The sequence below is a fragment of the Protobothrops mucrosquamatus genome, unplaced genomic scaffold, assembly GCF_001527695.2.
Source record: "Protobothrops mucrosquamatus isolate PMUCROS unplaced genomic scaffold, P.Mucros_1.0 scaffold502, whole genome shotgun sequence".
In the NCBI taxonomy this organism is placed as follows: domain Eukaryota; kingdom Metazoa; phylum Chordata; class Lepidosauria; order Squamata; family Viperidae; genus Protobothrops; species Protobothrops mucrosquamatus.
The window spans coordinates 166019-181951 of NW_015386818.1; the positions used below are offsets into that span (position 1 = coordinate 166019).

General features: G+C 39.2%; 1 protein-coding gene across 3 annotated transcripts in view; it reads left to right on the top strand.

The window, feature by feature from the left end:
* The window catches only part of OLFM3 (olfactomedin 3), a 59743-nt gene that overhangs the window by 10711 nt on the left and 33099 nt on the right, over window positions 1-15933 (top strand). The window contains exons 3-4 of one of the 3 annotated variants that reach the window (XM_029284299.1): window positions 1891-1904; window positions 7501-7636. In XM_029284299.1, the coding sequence (XP_029140132.1) occupies window positions 1891-1904; window positions 7501-7636 (150 nt within the window). Of the gene's footprint in view, window positions 1-1890; window positions 1905-7489; window positions 7637-15933 lie in introns of all 3 variants that reach the window. The other 2 variants (XM_015816806.2, XM_015816805.1) reach the window with 2 other exon arrangements.

The window sequence follows — 15933 nt, forward strand, 5'->3', positions numbered from 1 at the left end:
ATATCTTGAAAGCTGCTGTCTAACTTAAGTGGGAAAAAATATTTTAAAAAATTCAGCAGGAAAGTTGAGCTTTATGTTTCACTTTTGGGATATACAATTCTCTTGACACTTCAATTCATCTGATTGTTTCTTAAGAGTCACCTCTTAGTTGTCTGTGGATTCTCTGTAATTCCAAATAACTCCTTATATATGTTTGGAACGAAGAGATCTATAACTTTTAATCTATATGTGGTTTTAGGAATATAAGAGAGCACTTGGTTTTATTTTAGGCATGTCTTTATTACCTTTGCTGGGCTCGCGATGGCTCAGCAGTTAAAGACACTGAGCTTGTCACCTGGAAAACTGACAGCCCGGATCTGAGATCCGAGTGCCACGCAAACAAAATGAGCTCCCATTACTTGCCTCAACTCCTGCCTACCTAGCAGTTCAAAAGCACGCAGATGCGAGTAGATAAATAAGTACCATTTCGATGGAAAGGCAGGGCTTTTTTTCTCATAGAACGCCCAGAACGGAGTTCCGGCACCTTTTTTGGATGGAACCTTATAGGCTAGGCAAGGCGGGTTGTATGACGTGTGTGAGTTCTGGCACTTTTTTTTTTTAGAAAAAAGGCACTGTGGAAAGGTAACAGTGTTCCGTGTGCCTCAGCATATAGTCATGCTGGCCACAGGACGACTGAAATGTCTTCAGACAATGCTGGCTTCCTTGCCTAAGAAACAGAGATGATACCGCCCCATAGAGTCAGACTCGACTGGAAAGGGGAAACCTTGCCTTTACTTTATTACCTTCACTAAACAATGTCTTTGGAGATTCTCAGGCATCCAGGTCATGGTTGTCCCAAAGGTGCTCTTTTTTTTTTCAAACAAACTGGACTTTCTTGAAGATGTTTCACTTCTCTTCTGGGAAGCTTCTTCAGTTCTAACTAACTGGTAGGGAAGGAAGGATTTATATCCTTTTCAGTCAGCCAGTCATTAACATTCTGAGAATCCTTGAAACTTCTTGGGGATTAATCTGTGTCCTCAAGAGTGCAAATGAGTGTGGAGCTATCTTGAGACTGCTGAAAGAGGGACTTGTAAACAGGAGATAGTTCGTGTTGTATCCCTCCCCCTCTGTTGAGAAAGGGCTGTTCAGTTTTAACATAGATAGCCTCTTTGACTTCTCTTTCAAACCAGTGGTCCTCTCTGTCCAGAATGTAATAATAATAGTAAAGTTGGAAAGAACCTTGAAGGTCATCTAGTCCAAACCCCTGCTCATGCAGGAAACACTATACCATTTCGGACAAATGGCTGTCCAGTCTCTTCTTAAAAACTTCCAGTGTTGGAGCATTCACTGCTTCTGGAGGCAGGTTGTTCCACTGGTTAATTGTTCTCACTGTCAGGAAGTTTCTCCTTAGTTCTATGTGAATCTTGTTGTCTTCAAAGTAGTGGCCCTTGTCTTTCAGGTGCAGATGGACTTGCTGATGAGTTAGTTCTCCGGTGTTGTGCCATGTGTTTGTGGAGTACTTGTGGAGAGTTGTACATTAGGGAAGCAAAACAACCAGGAGAAGATTCAGCAGTTCCATTTTTTTTTTAACTTACATCAATGCATGTAAATTTTGGTTGTCTTCTATATAATTAGCCATTGCACTTTTTTTCTTTGATTATTTGTTTTACCTAAAGTAAACCTCTGCCTCCATTTCTGGGAAGGAGCAGGTATAATCTCTTAATATAACTATGAGGATGTATTATTATTATTATTATTATTATTATTATTATTATTATTATTATTATTATTATTATTATTATTATTATTATTATTATTATTATTATTATTATATGATTTGATCTCCAATTACAAAAAGGGGAAAGCAGAAACATACCCACCTCTAATGGCCATTGCTGATAAAGAAATTAGAACATATTCCAGAGGCCATGCAGTATGTACTTTCCCTGCCTTGTTTTTTAAAAAATGTAAAATTCCCTATTTAATCCTCCACAATTATACAGTTGTGGCATTCGATATGTGAATTTTCAAATGTTTTCTTCCCCTTCATTTTCAACACTGCATTGAAATGTGATGCTCATGTTCTAAATGTACAGGATGCTACCACGCTGCATTCAATAGTACATGTTTTCAAACATTTGATGTGAAAAAAAACCTGCTGGTGCTGTGGTCCCTTAGAAATGAAAAGGGCTCCTCTATAGACCCATCGTTGGTCAGCTAGAGATGGTTCTGTCTTTTATTACACAAATTAACCTGGGATCAAACATTCATATTTGAAAAAGAACTTCAGCATAACTTAAAAGGTCATATCTACTCAAGTGTGCCTGATCTGTTTGAAGATTGAATGAAATATATTATGGAACCATGCTGGGTTGAATTTGATGCATTGACATGCTTGGTTTGGAAGGTACATTGTTGTGCTGCGATGTTTTTGAATGGAACATTGGAAAAAAAAATCTTTTGAAAACTTCTATTGTGTCTTCTTCTAAATTTTATTCTTGGGGCCAGGGCAGGAGATTTCTGGAGTATAGTTGCCTGTAAGGTTTTCAAAAGCTTCAATCAGAAGCTGCATAGAAGATTCACATCCTGCAGTTATTATACCACTTACCAAGGAGGAGTTATTACCAGTTAACCAGTAGCCCACGTGGGTTTAAAATATCTCCCCCCCCTCCCATCCTGGGACCCTTTACTGACTACTGGTTGAGCTCAAATGCCTTCTACCCCAGCACTCTGCAAAGAGCTCAGATGAGAAATTGCTGAGTTAACAAAATTTGTCACCTGTCCCTCAAATCAGCTTAGTATCAGAGGGATTTGAAAGTAGCCAATGAAGTCAAGTTTTTTTTTTTAAATATAGGAGAATCAGAAAATTATAGACTGGTCAGCTTAACATCTGTTCTGGAGAAATTCACAAAAAAACCCCTTAAAGTATAGCTAAGCACACAAAGAATTAAGCCATCGTGGGGGGAAAAAGTGGGTTTATCCATAAAATAAATCCTTCCCCAATATTCTTCTAGAGTGGGGAGGGGGTTTAAAAAAAGAATATCAACAGGAACGTGAATGCAGATGACCCTGCCAATGTTCCATCCTAGAGATTTTTTAAAAAAAATCCCTAGGTTTCTTATGACAGTATCTTGTATAAATTCCTTTTTGATGGCATAAGAAGTTCTGCCCTTTTATGGGTTAACTACTAACTAGTTAAACACAGAAAGTAAGGAGTATAGATAAATGAGTAGTTCCCAGTGGAGAAAAATAAGAAGCGAGGTCACTCAAGAATCCATGTTAGGGCCAATGCTTTTAACATGTTCATTAATTATCTTGATTTACACTATCTGTTGAGTGGCTAAGTTTGCATGTGCCAAAATATTCAGGGGATGAAAGCCAAATGTGATTATGAAGAACTTCAGAAGAATCACTGTACAAATGGGTCCTCAACTTATGACTGGTCACGTAAGAACTGTTTGAAGTTATGACTGACCTCCCAAGAGCTATTTATAACCCGTTTGTGAAGTTACAATGACCACACATGGGAACACACTCATGATCACATTACCCTATTTTGGATGTTTGGCAACTAGTTCACTTTTACAGCTGTTTGCAGGTTCCTGTGCTTACAGGATCACAATTTGCTATATTTTTTGCCAGTGTCTTGCAATTATTTCTGGTTTCCAGCAAATTTTCCCACCCATTTGGGAAAATGAATTTGCTTAACAACCATAGGGTTCACTTAATGAGCACTGTGTTCGCTTAACGACTGTGGTGTTCCCTTACCTATAAACTGGTGATTGGTTAACCAAACGGCAAATGCAGTTCAGGTTAAGTTAGATCTTTATGCAGAGTAATGCAGAAAAAGCACTAATTTCATAGTTAACAGTGTCAGGAAGATATCAACTCAATGTGTGTGTGTGTGTGTGTGTGTGTGTGTGTGTGTGTGTGTGTGTAATTTAGATCCATCTGTCCATCTCTGGAATACTTTGTACAGTTCTGGTTGCTACATTTGAAAAGGGATGTGATAACTCTGGAAAAAGTGCAGAAGAGGGTGACTAAATGATCAAAGACTTCAAACATCTCCCTAATTTAAAAGGGGGGAAAGATACTTTGCAGACTTTTAACTTTTAAAAAGGCAACTGAAGAAATATTTAAAATCCATGCATAGCAGGCAGACAGAAGTTCTCCCTCTCTCCAAACATTAAGACCAAGGTTCATTCAATGAAATGATCAGAAAATTCACAATGTTGTACTCAAAGGAAAATTCTTAGTAATATAATACATAATTACAGGTAGAACCAGTACTCACATTAACTCCCATCACAGCATCCCTGCGGTCACATGATCAAAATTCAGGTGCTTGTCAACTGGCATGTATTTATGATGATTGCAGCATCACAGGTCACCTGGTCACCGTGTGTGACGCCTTCCCAGCTGGCTTCCAATAAACAAAGTCAATGTATCTTATAATATTATTATATCAATTAGTGATTATGTGCATCACTATAAATCTGACCCTTATTAAAGTTGAGGAGGAAAAAGTGGCATTTCTAGAAGAGCTGAATGTCAGGTAATAGAAAGGATTCATTACCAACATTGTGAAGAACCACCACAAAATTAGGCAAATCTAGACTAGATGAAACAATATAGCAAATATAAATTAACATCCAGGATCTTATGTAGGAGAAATGAGTTTAGTGCATGGCCCATAACATTTTAGGGAAGCCTCTGTCCTCTTTCACAGATTGGTGTGTGGTTTCTAGGTCTCTTGGGAACCAGCTAGACTGTGTTCTCCTCAAAGAAACGGCACACGTTTTTTGCCCCTTTCCTATTTAAGTAAATGTCAGCTAGATGGAGAGAGCTGCCTACATTCAACAAAGCAAAAGACATGTCTGTGCAGGGGAAAATCAAATTGATTCACTGCTCTGAATCCCACGTTGGAGTCACTGCTTCCACTTGGCCCATGGGGAGGAGGCTTCCAATTAAAACAGACGTGTTGTTTATTGGTCTGCCTTTTATCAGTGATTTCAAGGTGGTTTACAAAAGTCAAAACAGGTAAAACAGCAATAAATACAAACAATGAGGAAGAAACTGCACAGTTACAAGATAAAAGGGCAATGGTTGCCCATTAATTTGGCAGAAAAGAAGACAGAACAGATGCAAAGAGTTTAGTGAGGATAATGTTTGGAACCAGAAAAAGGAAGGGAGTCAACAAGGAAGAAAAGGAAAGGGATGAGCAAAGAAATATGTGGTTATTTAAACTTTACTGTACTTGAGAATAAAGATGAAGAGTCTGGACAGGATGGCAATGAATTCAGTGCCTACTGTACCCCCTACCTTATTCTTTTGTGATCTGTGGGATCCTCCACAATCCCCCAGCCCAGATTGTCACAATTTGGCAGCTAACATTTTTATTACTGCTGTTGTTGCTGTTAACTACTAGCCACTGCTACCACCACTACCGCAGCTGCTACATCTATTATAGCTGCAGTAATTAATGAAATATAAGTATTAATCCAAAGCAGGCATAGAGCATCTCTTTTTTAAAAAAGTAAATAAAATAAAATTTGGGCAGGGTGTAAGAAATTCGGCCTCATTTCCTCTAGCAATATGGTAAGATGGGCGGCCAATAAATTTTATATATAAATAAATATCACTGTCACATGTAGCCAATAGCCTGTGGTAGCCATTTAAAAACAGTTAAGAAAGTATAGCTACCCATCCCCATTGCCATTTCTAGATTAAAGAGGATGTTTTTGGCTACTGTTATTCAAGTGATCCTGACATTTTTCCCACAAATCCAATAAAGACTGGCTAATAATAAGAATTTAGCAGGTTACAGATAATAATAATAATAATAATAATAATAATAATAATAATAATAATAATAGTAGTAGTAGTAGTAGTAGTAGTAGTAGTAGTAGTAGTAGTAGTAGTAAAGTTGGAAGGTACCTTGAAGGTCATCTAGTCCAACCCCCTGCTCAGGCAGGAAACCCTATACCATTTCGGACAAATGGCTGTCCAGTCTCTTCTTAAAAACTTCCAGTGTTAGGTGGACCAGATACTAGGCTACAAATATACAAACAATCCAAATATATAAAGCAACATACATTGGTTTTCTGCTTTTTTTTCTGCCCAATAACTTTGTGTAACAGGATAAGTTAAACTGTAAGTACAACAAGCAACTTTCATTTTTTTTCAGCAGGGATAGCAATAGCAATTAGACTTATATACCATTTCGCAGTGCTTTACAGCCCTCTCTAAGCAGTTTACAGAGTCAGCATATTGCCCCCAACAATCTGGGTCCTCATTTTACCGATCTCGGAAGGATGTGAATCTGAGTCAACTTTGAGCTGGTCAGGATCAAACTCCTAGCAGTGGGCAAAGTTAGCCTGCAATACTGCATTTTAACCACTGCGCCATCACGGCTCTTGCTCTGGATGTAAGATAAATAGCACTCATCCTATCCAGATCCAGCAGCACAACCACTATACCCAGTTGTTCTTTAATTTGAGAATGACACTGGAGGAAGAAGGAAAGTGTTTTTGGCAAATCCCTCTATATTTTCGATGCAGGTGAAGATCAAAGAATTAGTCACCCCAAGGCTACACTAGTGGAAAAATGAAGGAGAGGAGTAGGACACTGTGCCTGTCAGAAGATCCATTGGTATTGGTGCAACCTTAGACCAAGCCTTCTGGTGTCTACACATGACACCAAAAGAATCACTAAGTGCTTTTTTAGGAGCAGGATAGAAGTACAATCACAGCTGAAATGGACTCTGAATGATGATAAAGAAGTTTAAACTAAAGGAGGCAGAGAAATAGCATCAGCTGAATATGCAAGATGATGCATATTCCATTTTTGGTCATCACCTTTAAAGCCCTGCATGGCACATGGTCTACCTGTGGGACAGCCATTCCCTAAGGAGATCCCATCCTACCAGGTGAGAAAGGTGGTCATGCTCCTGGTTCCTTCCTGCAAATGTTGTCACCTAATGGGAACTAGGAAGTGTGCCTTTTCCATGGCAGCCCCTGCCTTATGGAATATCTTGCCCCCTGAAGTTCAGCAATGTTGGAAAGTAAATCATGCCATCATTAAGCAAATCCAGTTCCGCCCTTTCAGTCTTAAAGATCTGGCTTTTTCCCCAAGCATTGGGAGATTAGATGATAATACATTAGCATGGATTGGTGCTAAGATTTTTGTTGTTTTGAATGTCTTATGCTTTAACCAATTGTGTTTTATAGTTTTAAAAAAGTTTTTTTTTTGTATGGATTTTTTAAATCTTTGATTGGGAGTCACCAAGAGTTGGCTGGAAGATAGGCGGTTATATCAATACTTAAAATAAATAAATAAGATGTTATTGATACTATGTGCATCTTTTCTAAAGCAGTTACGCATTCTTAAGCATCTTTTATTTTCTAAGACATTACCTGATTTTTTTTGGGGGGGGGAAGTCACTTGAAAATCTTCAGTTTCCATCAGTACCAGCCCATCACTTACTACACCATGTTGTTTTTCTTTTCAGACTCAAATTAGTCCCAAAGAAGGGTGGCAGGTTTATAGTTCCGCGCAAGACCCAGATGGACGATGCATTTGTACCGTGGTTGCACCGGAACAAAACTTATGCTCCAGGGATGCTAAGAGCAGGCAGTTAAGGCAACTGCTTGAGAAGGTGAGCATATGCATTGTGTTCCTTTGATTCCCCATGCTGGCCGGGGAATTCTGGGAGCTGAAATCCATATCTCTTAAGGTTGCCATGGTTGAGAAACTTTGATTTAAAGAGAACACAGATTATGGTACAAGAGACTTGGTGCAAAATATTTTCCTCCCCTTTTTTGAGAAGTCAACTTTTTTTTCCTTCCTAAACTGCAGCAACACTATTCTAAGGGCACACGTTGCACTTTCAGTGTATTTTCCATCTCAGAGTACTGGGATATTGGATCTAAAAATATCACCCAGGGCTCATTTGCAAGCCTGAAGCTGCAGTCAGTCCATTCTCAAATTAAGGTATTTATGGAGATTTGTTTCCCTCACTAACTCTGTCTCTCCATTACATAAATAATGTGTTTTCAATTTTAAAAAGTTTCCCTTAACCACTTTCTCCATGTAATAATCAGCTGCACTACAATAAACACTTTCTAGAATATATAAGATAATAAGTCAAAAATGATTATGCACCAAGTTTGCCATTAATTTCTGGGAAATGAGAATGTATGTTTGCAGTGCTTTCAGTCTCCCTAATAAGCATTTATAAGAAAATATTTCTGTAAGCAGCAAAAAAGCATTTACAAACAAAAGCAAAGAAAGAAAACATTCTGGTTCATTGATGTAATTTATTTTGTGATGTTGTCCTGAAAAACAGAAATTGCTGGGAATGGGACAATAAAGAATCTAATGATGATTAGGCAAGTTTAATTTTAGTAATCTAAAATAAAATGATAATGTTCAAAGCAGTATAGTTGCAGTAAATTCCATGAAATAAATCTTAGTACGGAATAAGAAATTAATTCATTAAATCCTTATGGACTCATTCAGAGTCCAATTACTCACCTGCTTTTTAGAATTATAACTTGTATCATATCAGAAGTTCCCTGAAATATCCAGAACGTAATGGACATTAAGAGTCCATAAATCTAAATTATAAAGTCTAGAATCTAAAATCGTAGGCTAATAAGAAAGTCTACAATAGGAGCCCTTCAATTAATGATGTAAAAAACAGACAAGCAGTGTTACTGAGAGCATTGCTGTATTGTATACAGATTCCTTCAATTTGAGAAAGCCTAATTTTAATTGGCAAGGGCATCCTGAAAATAACCCCTAAAATTACCCAAAGAATCCTGCCAGAACCTTTGGGAGAATAATTTCAGTTAGATATAAAGTAGCTGTGGCTATACTATAGTACTCTATTTGTTGCATCTCTGGATGATTCATTGGTCTGGCCTTGCTGAATTCCAATCAGCCCTCACTGCCTTTGGTGTCTTTTGTCATTAATCATTCTTGACACAGATAGTATTACATTCTCATCTCCTGGCTACATTGCTCTGATTCCTTCTTACCAACAAGTCCAACAAGGTGTTAAAGCAGTGGAGTGATCCAGCAAAGCAATTGCTGAGCAATATGAATGAATTGTAATGCCTGACTATAAAAGCAAAGATGGATCAGACCCCATTAGTAATTGGACAAGGAGCTTTTGTAAGGAAATGTCCAGGGCTGGCAAACAAACAAACAAACAAAAAAAATAAATAAATAAGTAAATAAGTAAAATCCCAGAAGGAAGCAGTAGCAAACCAGTTCCATACTGTTGACAGTGAGAAAGACATGGTCATGAAGTCAGCAAGAGTCCAGCTTGACTCAGATGTTACCTTTATGACACTTTGCATTAGCAAGGGCTGGGGACCAATAAAACAATTTTATAGTTAGTCTTTCTGCATTCCTCATCCCCTATTACAGTCTTAGTTCTGACTGAGGATTCAGTAATATGACTTTCTCCACCCAAACAATGTTGAGAAAAAGCTGTTAGCTTATCCTCACCATCCAGCTCATAGAGGTGATTTTGGAGAGTCAGAAGCTTCGGGGAGGAATAAGCATGTTCCATCCGGTCCCCTGAATTGCCCTCTTCTCTTTGATTAGTAGTCTCAGAAGGAAATATTAATGGCTTCAGGGTGAAAGAAGAACATTCCCATCAATTTGAGCCAACTCATTGGAGATTTGGTGTGACTGGGTAGAACAGAAAACTCAGTTATGCCTCTCTATAGTCATACTTTTATACAAATAGTCACTGTGTGGATATTTGTGCAACAGAAGCTAACAGAAGCCATCTGCCTGTCACTCCATAATTTTTATGCTTTCCCTTCAGATTTGCACCTAACCTCCAATCTCTCCACTTTTGGGAGAGCAATTAAAACATATCTCTTCAGCCAGGATTTTAGTGGTTAAATTATTTTAACATTACTCTTTTTTAATATTTTGCTTTATCCTGTTTGTGTCTTTTCAAATTCCATTAGCTACTTAAGTATGAACCAATGCATAATGTCTGCAATGAATAATTCATTGAAAAGAAATAAATAATTGTGCTTACTCATAAATGCTAAACTCCTTGAGTTCTTGTTATTCCAATCAAACTGGGCTTCCAGTGATTTCATGGCAGTTTTCTTGACAAGTGCATGTAAGTGGTTTACCACTACCATCTTCCCAAGAGTCCTTCAACATCCGAGTCCTGCTATTTCCAGGTAGTCTCCTTTTGAGTACTAAGGAGGCCCTACCCATGAAGTTACTGAGGCCAGACATGCTCAGCCAGATGTGCAAACTTTTGTCATTATCACTTTTTTTTTCTACAACAAGGTTAGGCAACTTAACTTTTGTAAAATTCTTGTAATTAAAAATAAAAAATGGGAAACTGGTCAGCCTTTAGAATCTTTATTTACGGTAATGCTTCTGGGTTTCGCCCAGGGTAACAGGTATTGTTAAATACTGGCCATGCATTGCACATTTTGTAACGTGTTTCTCCATTTTTTTTAAAAAAAAAGTGGCATCCCTGTTTATATTATTATTTCAAAGGTCATTGTCTTATTGACCTATGCCTGCAGAAAATCCAAGGGTTCAATTCTCTACTCAGTTCAACCATTAGCTGGAATACAACCCAAGCCACTCTTTTATTCAATCTGCTGAATAGGCTTAAGCTATTAAACTCCATCAATTGTTTTCAGGAATGATAACGCAATACATGCCAAGCTTGCACTTGCTGCATATAAATGTTTTTTTTCTCCATTTCTCAATAACTCCCTAAATTTTATGACTCCAACTGCAGAAACCAAATGAGTAAACTACTATTCCTTGGGGATGGTGGGGGTGGGATGGGGAATGAAGTTAAGATGCTAAAAGAGAGCAATTGTTTATCATCAAAAGCATCAACAATCAAGCTATGTTTGCTATAAAATAGTCACTGGTTTCTCCCTGAAATAACACCTTGGCTCAAAGATTTCAATATGCATTTGCTTGTAAGTGTTTGTTTCATGGGCTCTTTGGAAATCCTCAGTAATGAAAAAGGAGAAATGGAAATGGGAAAATGATGATGAATCCCTAAGAGAACTCTAGTAAATTATTTGCCCAGAAATCAAGGCCTCCTCTAATTTTAGTCTTCCTGTAGTATTGATTTTTAAAATGCTTCAACCCCTTTTGTTTAGATGAGAGTTCCTCAATCTTTTCTGGCTTTGCAGATTGGCAGGGGGGGGGAGAGGGGATAGTTCTGTGTGAGCAACATGCAAGCACATGCACCAGCTTCATTTACGCAATCAGTATGCACGTGCACCCACTACCCACGCAAATGGAGCGTGCATGTGTGCGCTTACCCACTGCTCACACAAGTAGAGATGCACACGCTCGCCCGCTACTTCTGCGGCCCAGTTCCAAACATCTCAAGGCCCGGTAATGAGTCGTGGCCCGTGGGTTGGGGACCCCTGGTCTAGGCAACAGATCATTCAAATCTCCATCAAGTTCCTCTTCATTACTCTTCACATCCATTTTCTGTCTCCAGTGTTGCAAAATAATAATCAGCTTCCAACCTGGTTAATTTCTTGCTAAAGATAAAGACTCCTTCAACTCCTGAAGAAATCCTTGAATGTTGTTTTCTTGGCAATAGTATAGCAATAATTTGCCATCACTGCCTTCTGAGATTTTCTTGAGAGAAATGAGATGTGTGTGTGTGCACATCCAAGTGCTAATAAGCTTGAGCTTTCCAAGATCAATCAAAATTAGCTAGATGCTGCCACTTGCCTGGACAAATGATCTACCAGAGGGCATTCTTTTGTCACAAGCAGCAGGCTGTTTTCTGACAGCCCTGAATAGGCAATCCGATACAGCTCCCTTTCCATTGAGTGGCCTACTGCCAGGCTCTATTGCAAAAGACACTAGTCATTTCCTATGTGATGAAGATGGACAGTCATATTGCATCACAATGGACCGTAATTGCTCTTATTGCTTGCCCCTTAGCATTTGCTCAGGTAAAGGTGCATTAATTAGTAACTCACAGTGATGTTTCTTCAAGGTCACCTTGTCCAAATTTGTCAACTGTGTGCTTTAATACAGCGATCTCCAACCTTTCCGGCTTTCTGGACCAGCCGGTGAGGGAGAGGGGATGGTTCCACACGAGTAGTAGTCAAGTGCACACACACAGCTCCATTTGCACTAGTACAAACAGTTGGGCATGCATGCTCCCCCGCTGCTTCAGTGGCCTTGTTCTGAATGGGCCACAACCTGGGGGTTGGGGATCCCTGCTTTAATACATTTGTTGCACTTAACCAACTCCCCTGGAGTAAAACAGATGAATTCAAGATTAATCACAACCTTTGTTTTGGTGATCTGTTATTAGAGCATAAGACCTTCAATTATTCTGGGATATCTTAAAATCCCGAGGTCTCCTTCCTCCTCCCTCCCCTCCCATTGCAGTAGAGAAGATGTGATTGAGGGACTAACATCAAATACAAAGGAAAACAAGTGCAGAGAAAGCAAACTTGTGGCTAGACTGTGCCAGACCTCAAGCTAAGAAATCACAATATGAGAGATCTCCAAGATAATTTCAGCTCTAAAACTGACAGAACATCTCTCAGTAGGTTGCATAATGAGTCCACGTAGCTGCAAACATTTTCTGAACAGTTGGCTTGTGGCATCACTGTTCCTAGCCGTTTCACCTCTTACACTGGCTGTTGGATGCAGGGATATAAAAACAACGCAATCTGCCTTTCAGAATCAACAAACTTCTGAACTCTGAAGGGAGGTATCTTTCCAAGGTAGAAGGGAGTCTACGTGCTGTGCTGTACTGCGTATCTGGATCCATTTTTGTTAACCGACAAAAAAACTGAAACGTTCAGGAAATTGAAAGATGAGTTTGGGTCTGTACCTGTAGCTAATTGACCGATTTGAGAGAAGCCCTGTTGAAAGAAGGCAGTCCCTCCTGGAGTATTAAAAACATAAAGACCTGTGGAACGTACCTCCTCTAGTACCTTCTCATTGTTTCCAGGGATGACTGGTCATTGCACTAGAGAACATGGAGAACTATCAGATGTTGAAATTCACTTTCCATTAGCACCAGTTTCCTTGCCCATGGTTGAGATAATGAGAGTTGTAAATCTGATCGTATCACAAGGGCTGCAGTTCCACAATCCAGGCTTACCTAAAAGCAACACTTGCAAAAACTATCAGTACAGATAGTCCTTAACTTACAACTTACATTTAGTGACTGTTTGAAGTTACAACGGCACTGAAAAAAGGTGACTTATGACTGTTTTTCACATTTATGACCGTTGCAGCATTTCCATGGTCACATGATCAAAATTCAGATGCTTGGCAACTGACTCACATTGATGATGGCTGCATTGTCCCGGGGTCAAGTGATCCCATTTTGCAAACTTCTGGCAAGCAAAGTCAATGGGGAAGCCAGATTCACTTAACAACCATGTTACTAATTTGACAACTGCCGTGATTCACTTAACAACTGTGGCAAGAAAGGTCATAAAATGGGGCAAAACTTACTTAACAAATGTCTCACTTAGCAACAAAAAAATTGAGCTCAGTTGTAGTCATAATTCAAGGATGACTTGTCTCACATAGTCTTAGAAGTAGGAAATTTAACCCTAATACATTTTTTTAAAGAATTAGTGGCCTAATATGCAATTAACCTACCTTCCACCATTTCAACCAGGAAGCAATCTAAATTCTAAAAAACTGTGCAGGGTTATGTGTGTGTCAAGATGGCATTGTGACCATGTGATCAAACCCTACAACCAGGCTTCGATTGCCTGGTTGTAGCTGCCATTTTGACTTTTTTGACCCTTCCAGGATTCCCCCATTATTTGTGAATTTTGCCCTGATTTCCATTCCGTCACATACCTTGCTTAGAAAAACCAAGTGTTCTGAGAAAAAAAAGGACTGGGCTACACTAATTCAGATGTTAACTTTTTTTGGTTTTTGCACACAGGTGAATCGTTTTGAGAGTGGCAAATATCACCTTTTTTATTACTCCCATTCATTTGGGGATGATGACTAGAACTAAGTCCTTGGTCAGTCCCCAATATCTCCCAGAAGGCTCACCAGAACTTGGAGATGAACTGCTCCCCCTATCTGAAATAATGTGTTGAGGTGCTCCATGTAGTTGATAAATATGATGCAGGAATGGTTTTGGAAGACCTCAAGTGGAAGAGATCTTTTGGCAAGGGATAAAATGCACTTGTTTGGAGAATAAATCAGTCACCACCCAAATTACTGTATTTCCCGCACTTTCAGGGAGTTCTATAATAAAGTCCATAGAAATCTCTCTCCAAGGTGCTGATGGCTCAGCTACTGTTTGAAGGAGTCCTAGAGCTTTCCCTTATCGTCGCTTTGCCAAAGTGTGCACTGGGCAGTTGGCAACATAGCCCTCAATGTCTTTCTTGAGGAATGGCCACCAAAACTGCCTCTTGACTAAGTGCAGTTTTTTCACAACCCCAAAATATCCCACTGTTTTTAACTCATGGCAGCTCCTCAAAACCATGAGTTTCTGACTCTGGAGCATGAAGTTTTGCCCCCACCCAGGCTAGTCCATCTTGGATTAAGCAAACATTGCTATAAGTTAAAAACCACTTATCATCCTTCAAGGTGACTTTTAGGGCAGAAGTCACATCTTTGGGTACTGAAGCTTTTTCTCTCCCTTGGGCTCGGGTGGTCAAGTGAACGGCCAACTGATGGGGGAGGAGCACTGGTTTAATTATTTCTGCTTTGGAGGAATTGTATTGCGGCATCCATGACAGTGCATCTGCCAAAAAAATCTTTCCCTTTTTTAATATTGTTTTGTACTCCCCCAGAAAACCTCGAGACTACCATCTTGTGTTCTCATTCTTAATTAGTTTTGTTTGCAGTTGGAAATGTCATCCTGTCTGCAATTTCCATGGATGCCCAGCTGAGTCAGTTTATCCACATACGGATAGTTTATCCACATACTTTCAACCACAGCTGAGCCCAAAATTTCCATGGCTAGGCAAGGCAGTTGTTAAGTGACTTGTGCCTCATTTTACGACCTTTTTTGCCATAGTTGTTAAATAGATCACTATAGTTGTTAAGTGAGTCGTGTGGTTGCTAAACAAATCTGGCTTCTCCCATGGATTTGCTTGTTGGAAGCCAGCTGGGATGGTTACAAATGGTAGTCACATGACCCCAGGCAGTGCAACTGTCGTAAATACATGCCAGTTTCCAAGCGCCCGAATTTTGATCACGTGACCATGTAAATCGAGGCCTACCTGTATGTTAAGCCATACATCAAAAGCAAGGTGTCAGCTCTATGGTCTACTGACTAAAAAATGTTAGTTGCCATTTACTTAAATCAGTTTCAACTTATTTCAAGGCTAATGGGGATTCTTTGGGTGGAAAATGGAGGGGTACCAATTCTTTTGGCCACATGTGAATATTGAATGGATCATTAGTTTCATCCATTTACATTTTTAGGGTTTTTTTTTCCACAGAAGAAATAGTGTCTTTGAATTTTAATAAGAGAATAGCAATAAATTTCTCTGGCTCCTGAGGGATGTGACAATTCTCCTGGGGGAGAGGAGGTTATGAAGGCAGCTGCCACTGACTGTTGTGGGACATGAGATTAATTCAGGACTAGATAGACCTCTGGCCTAAGCCATCCAAAACATATTTTCAACTTTTTTATACGGCATCTAATTCAGAACCCAAGAGATGACATGGAGAGAAGGTCAAATAATGCACAGAAACCACACGGTAGATTTGTGTTAGGTTAATCTTGCGTAACCCCATCCCTAGTTGAAAACCAAATGAAATACTAAAATTGACATTTAATCCAAATACAGATTTGCTATTTATCTTGCCTTTGAACGCTTTCTGAGAAAAAGCTTGTAGAAACAGCAATGCCATATTTTTTTTAAAAAACTGTGCTTGTCAAGATGGAAGCCAGGCAAACATAAAAGCCACCACAACTGT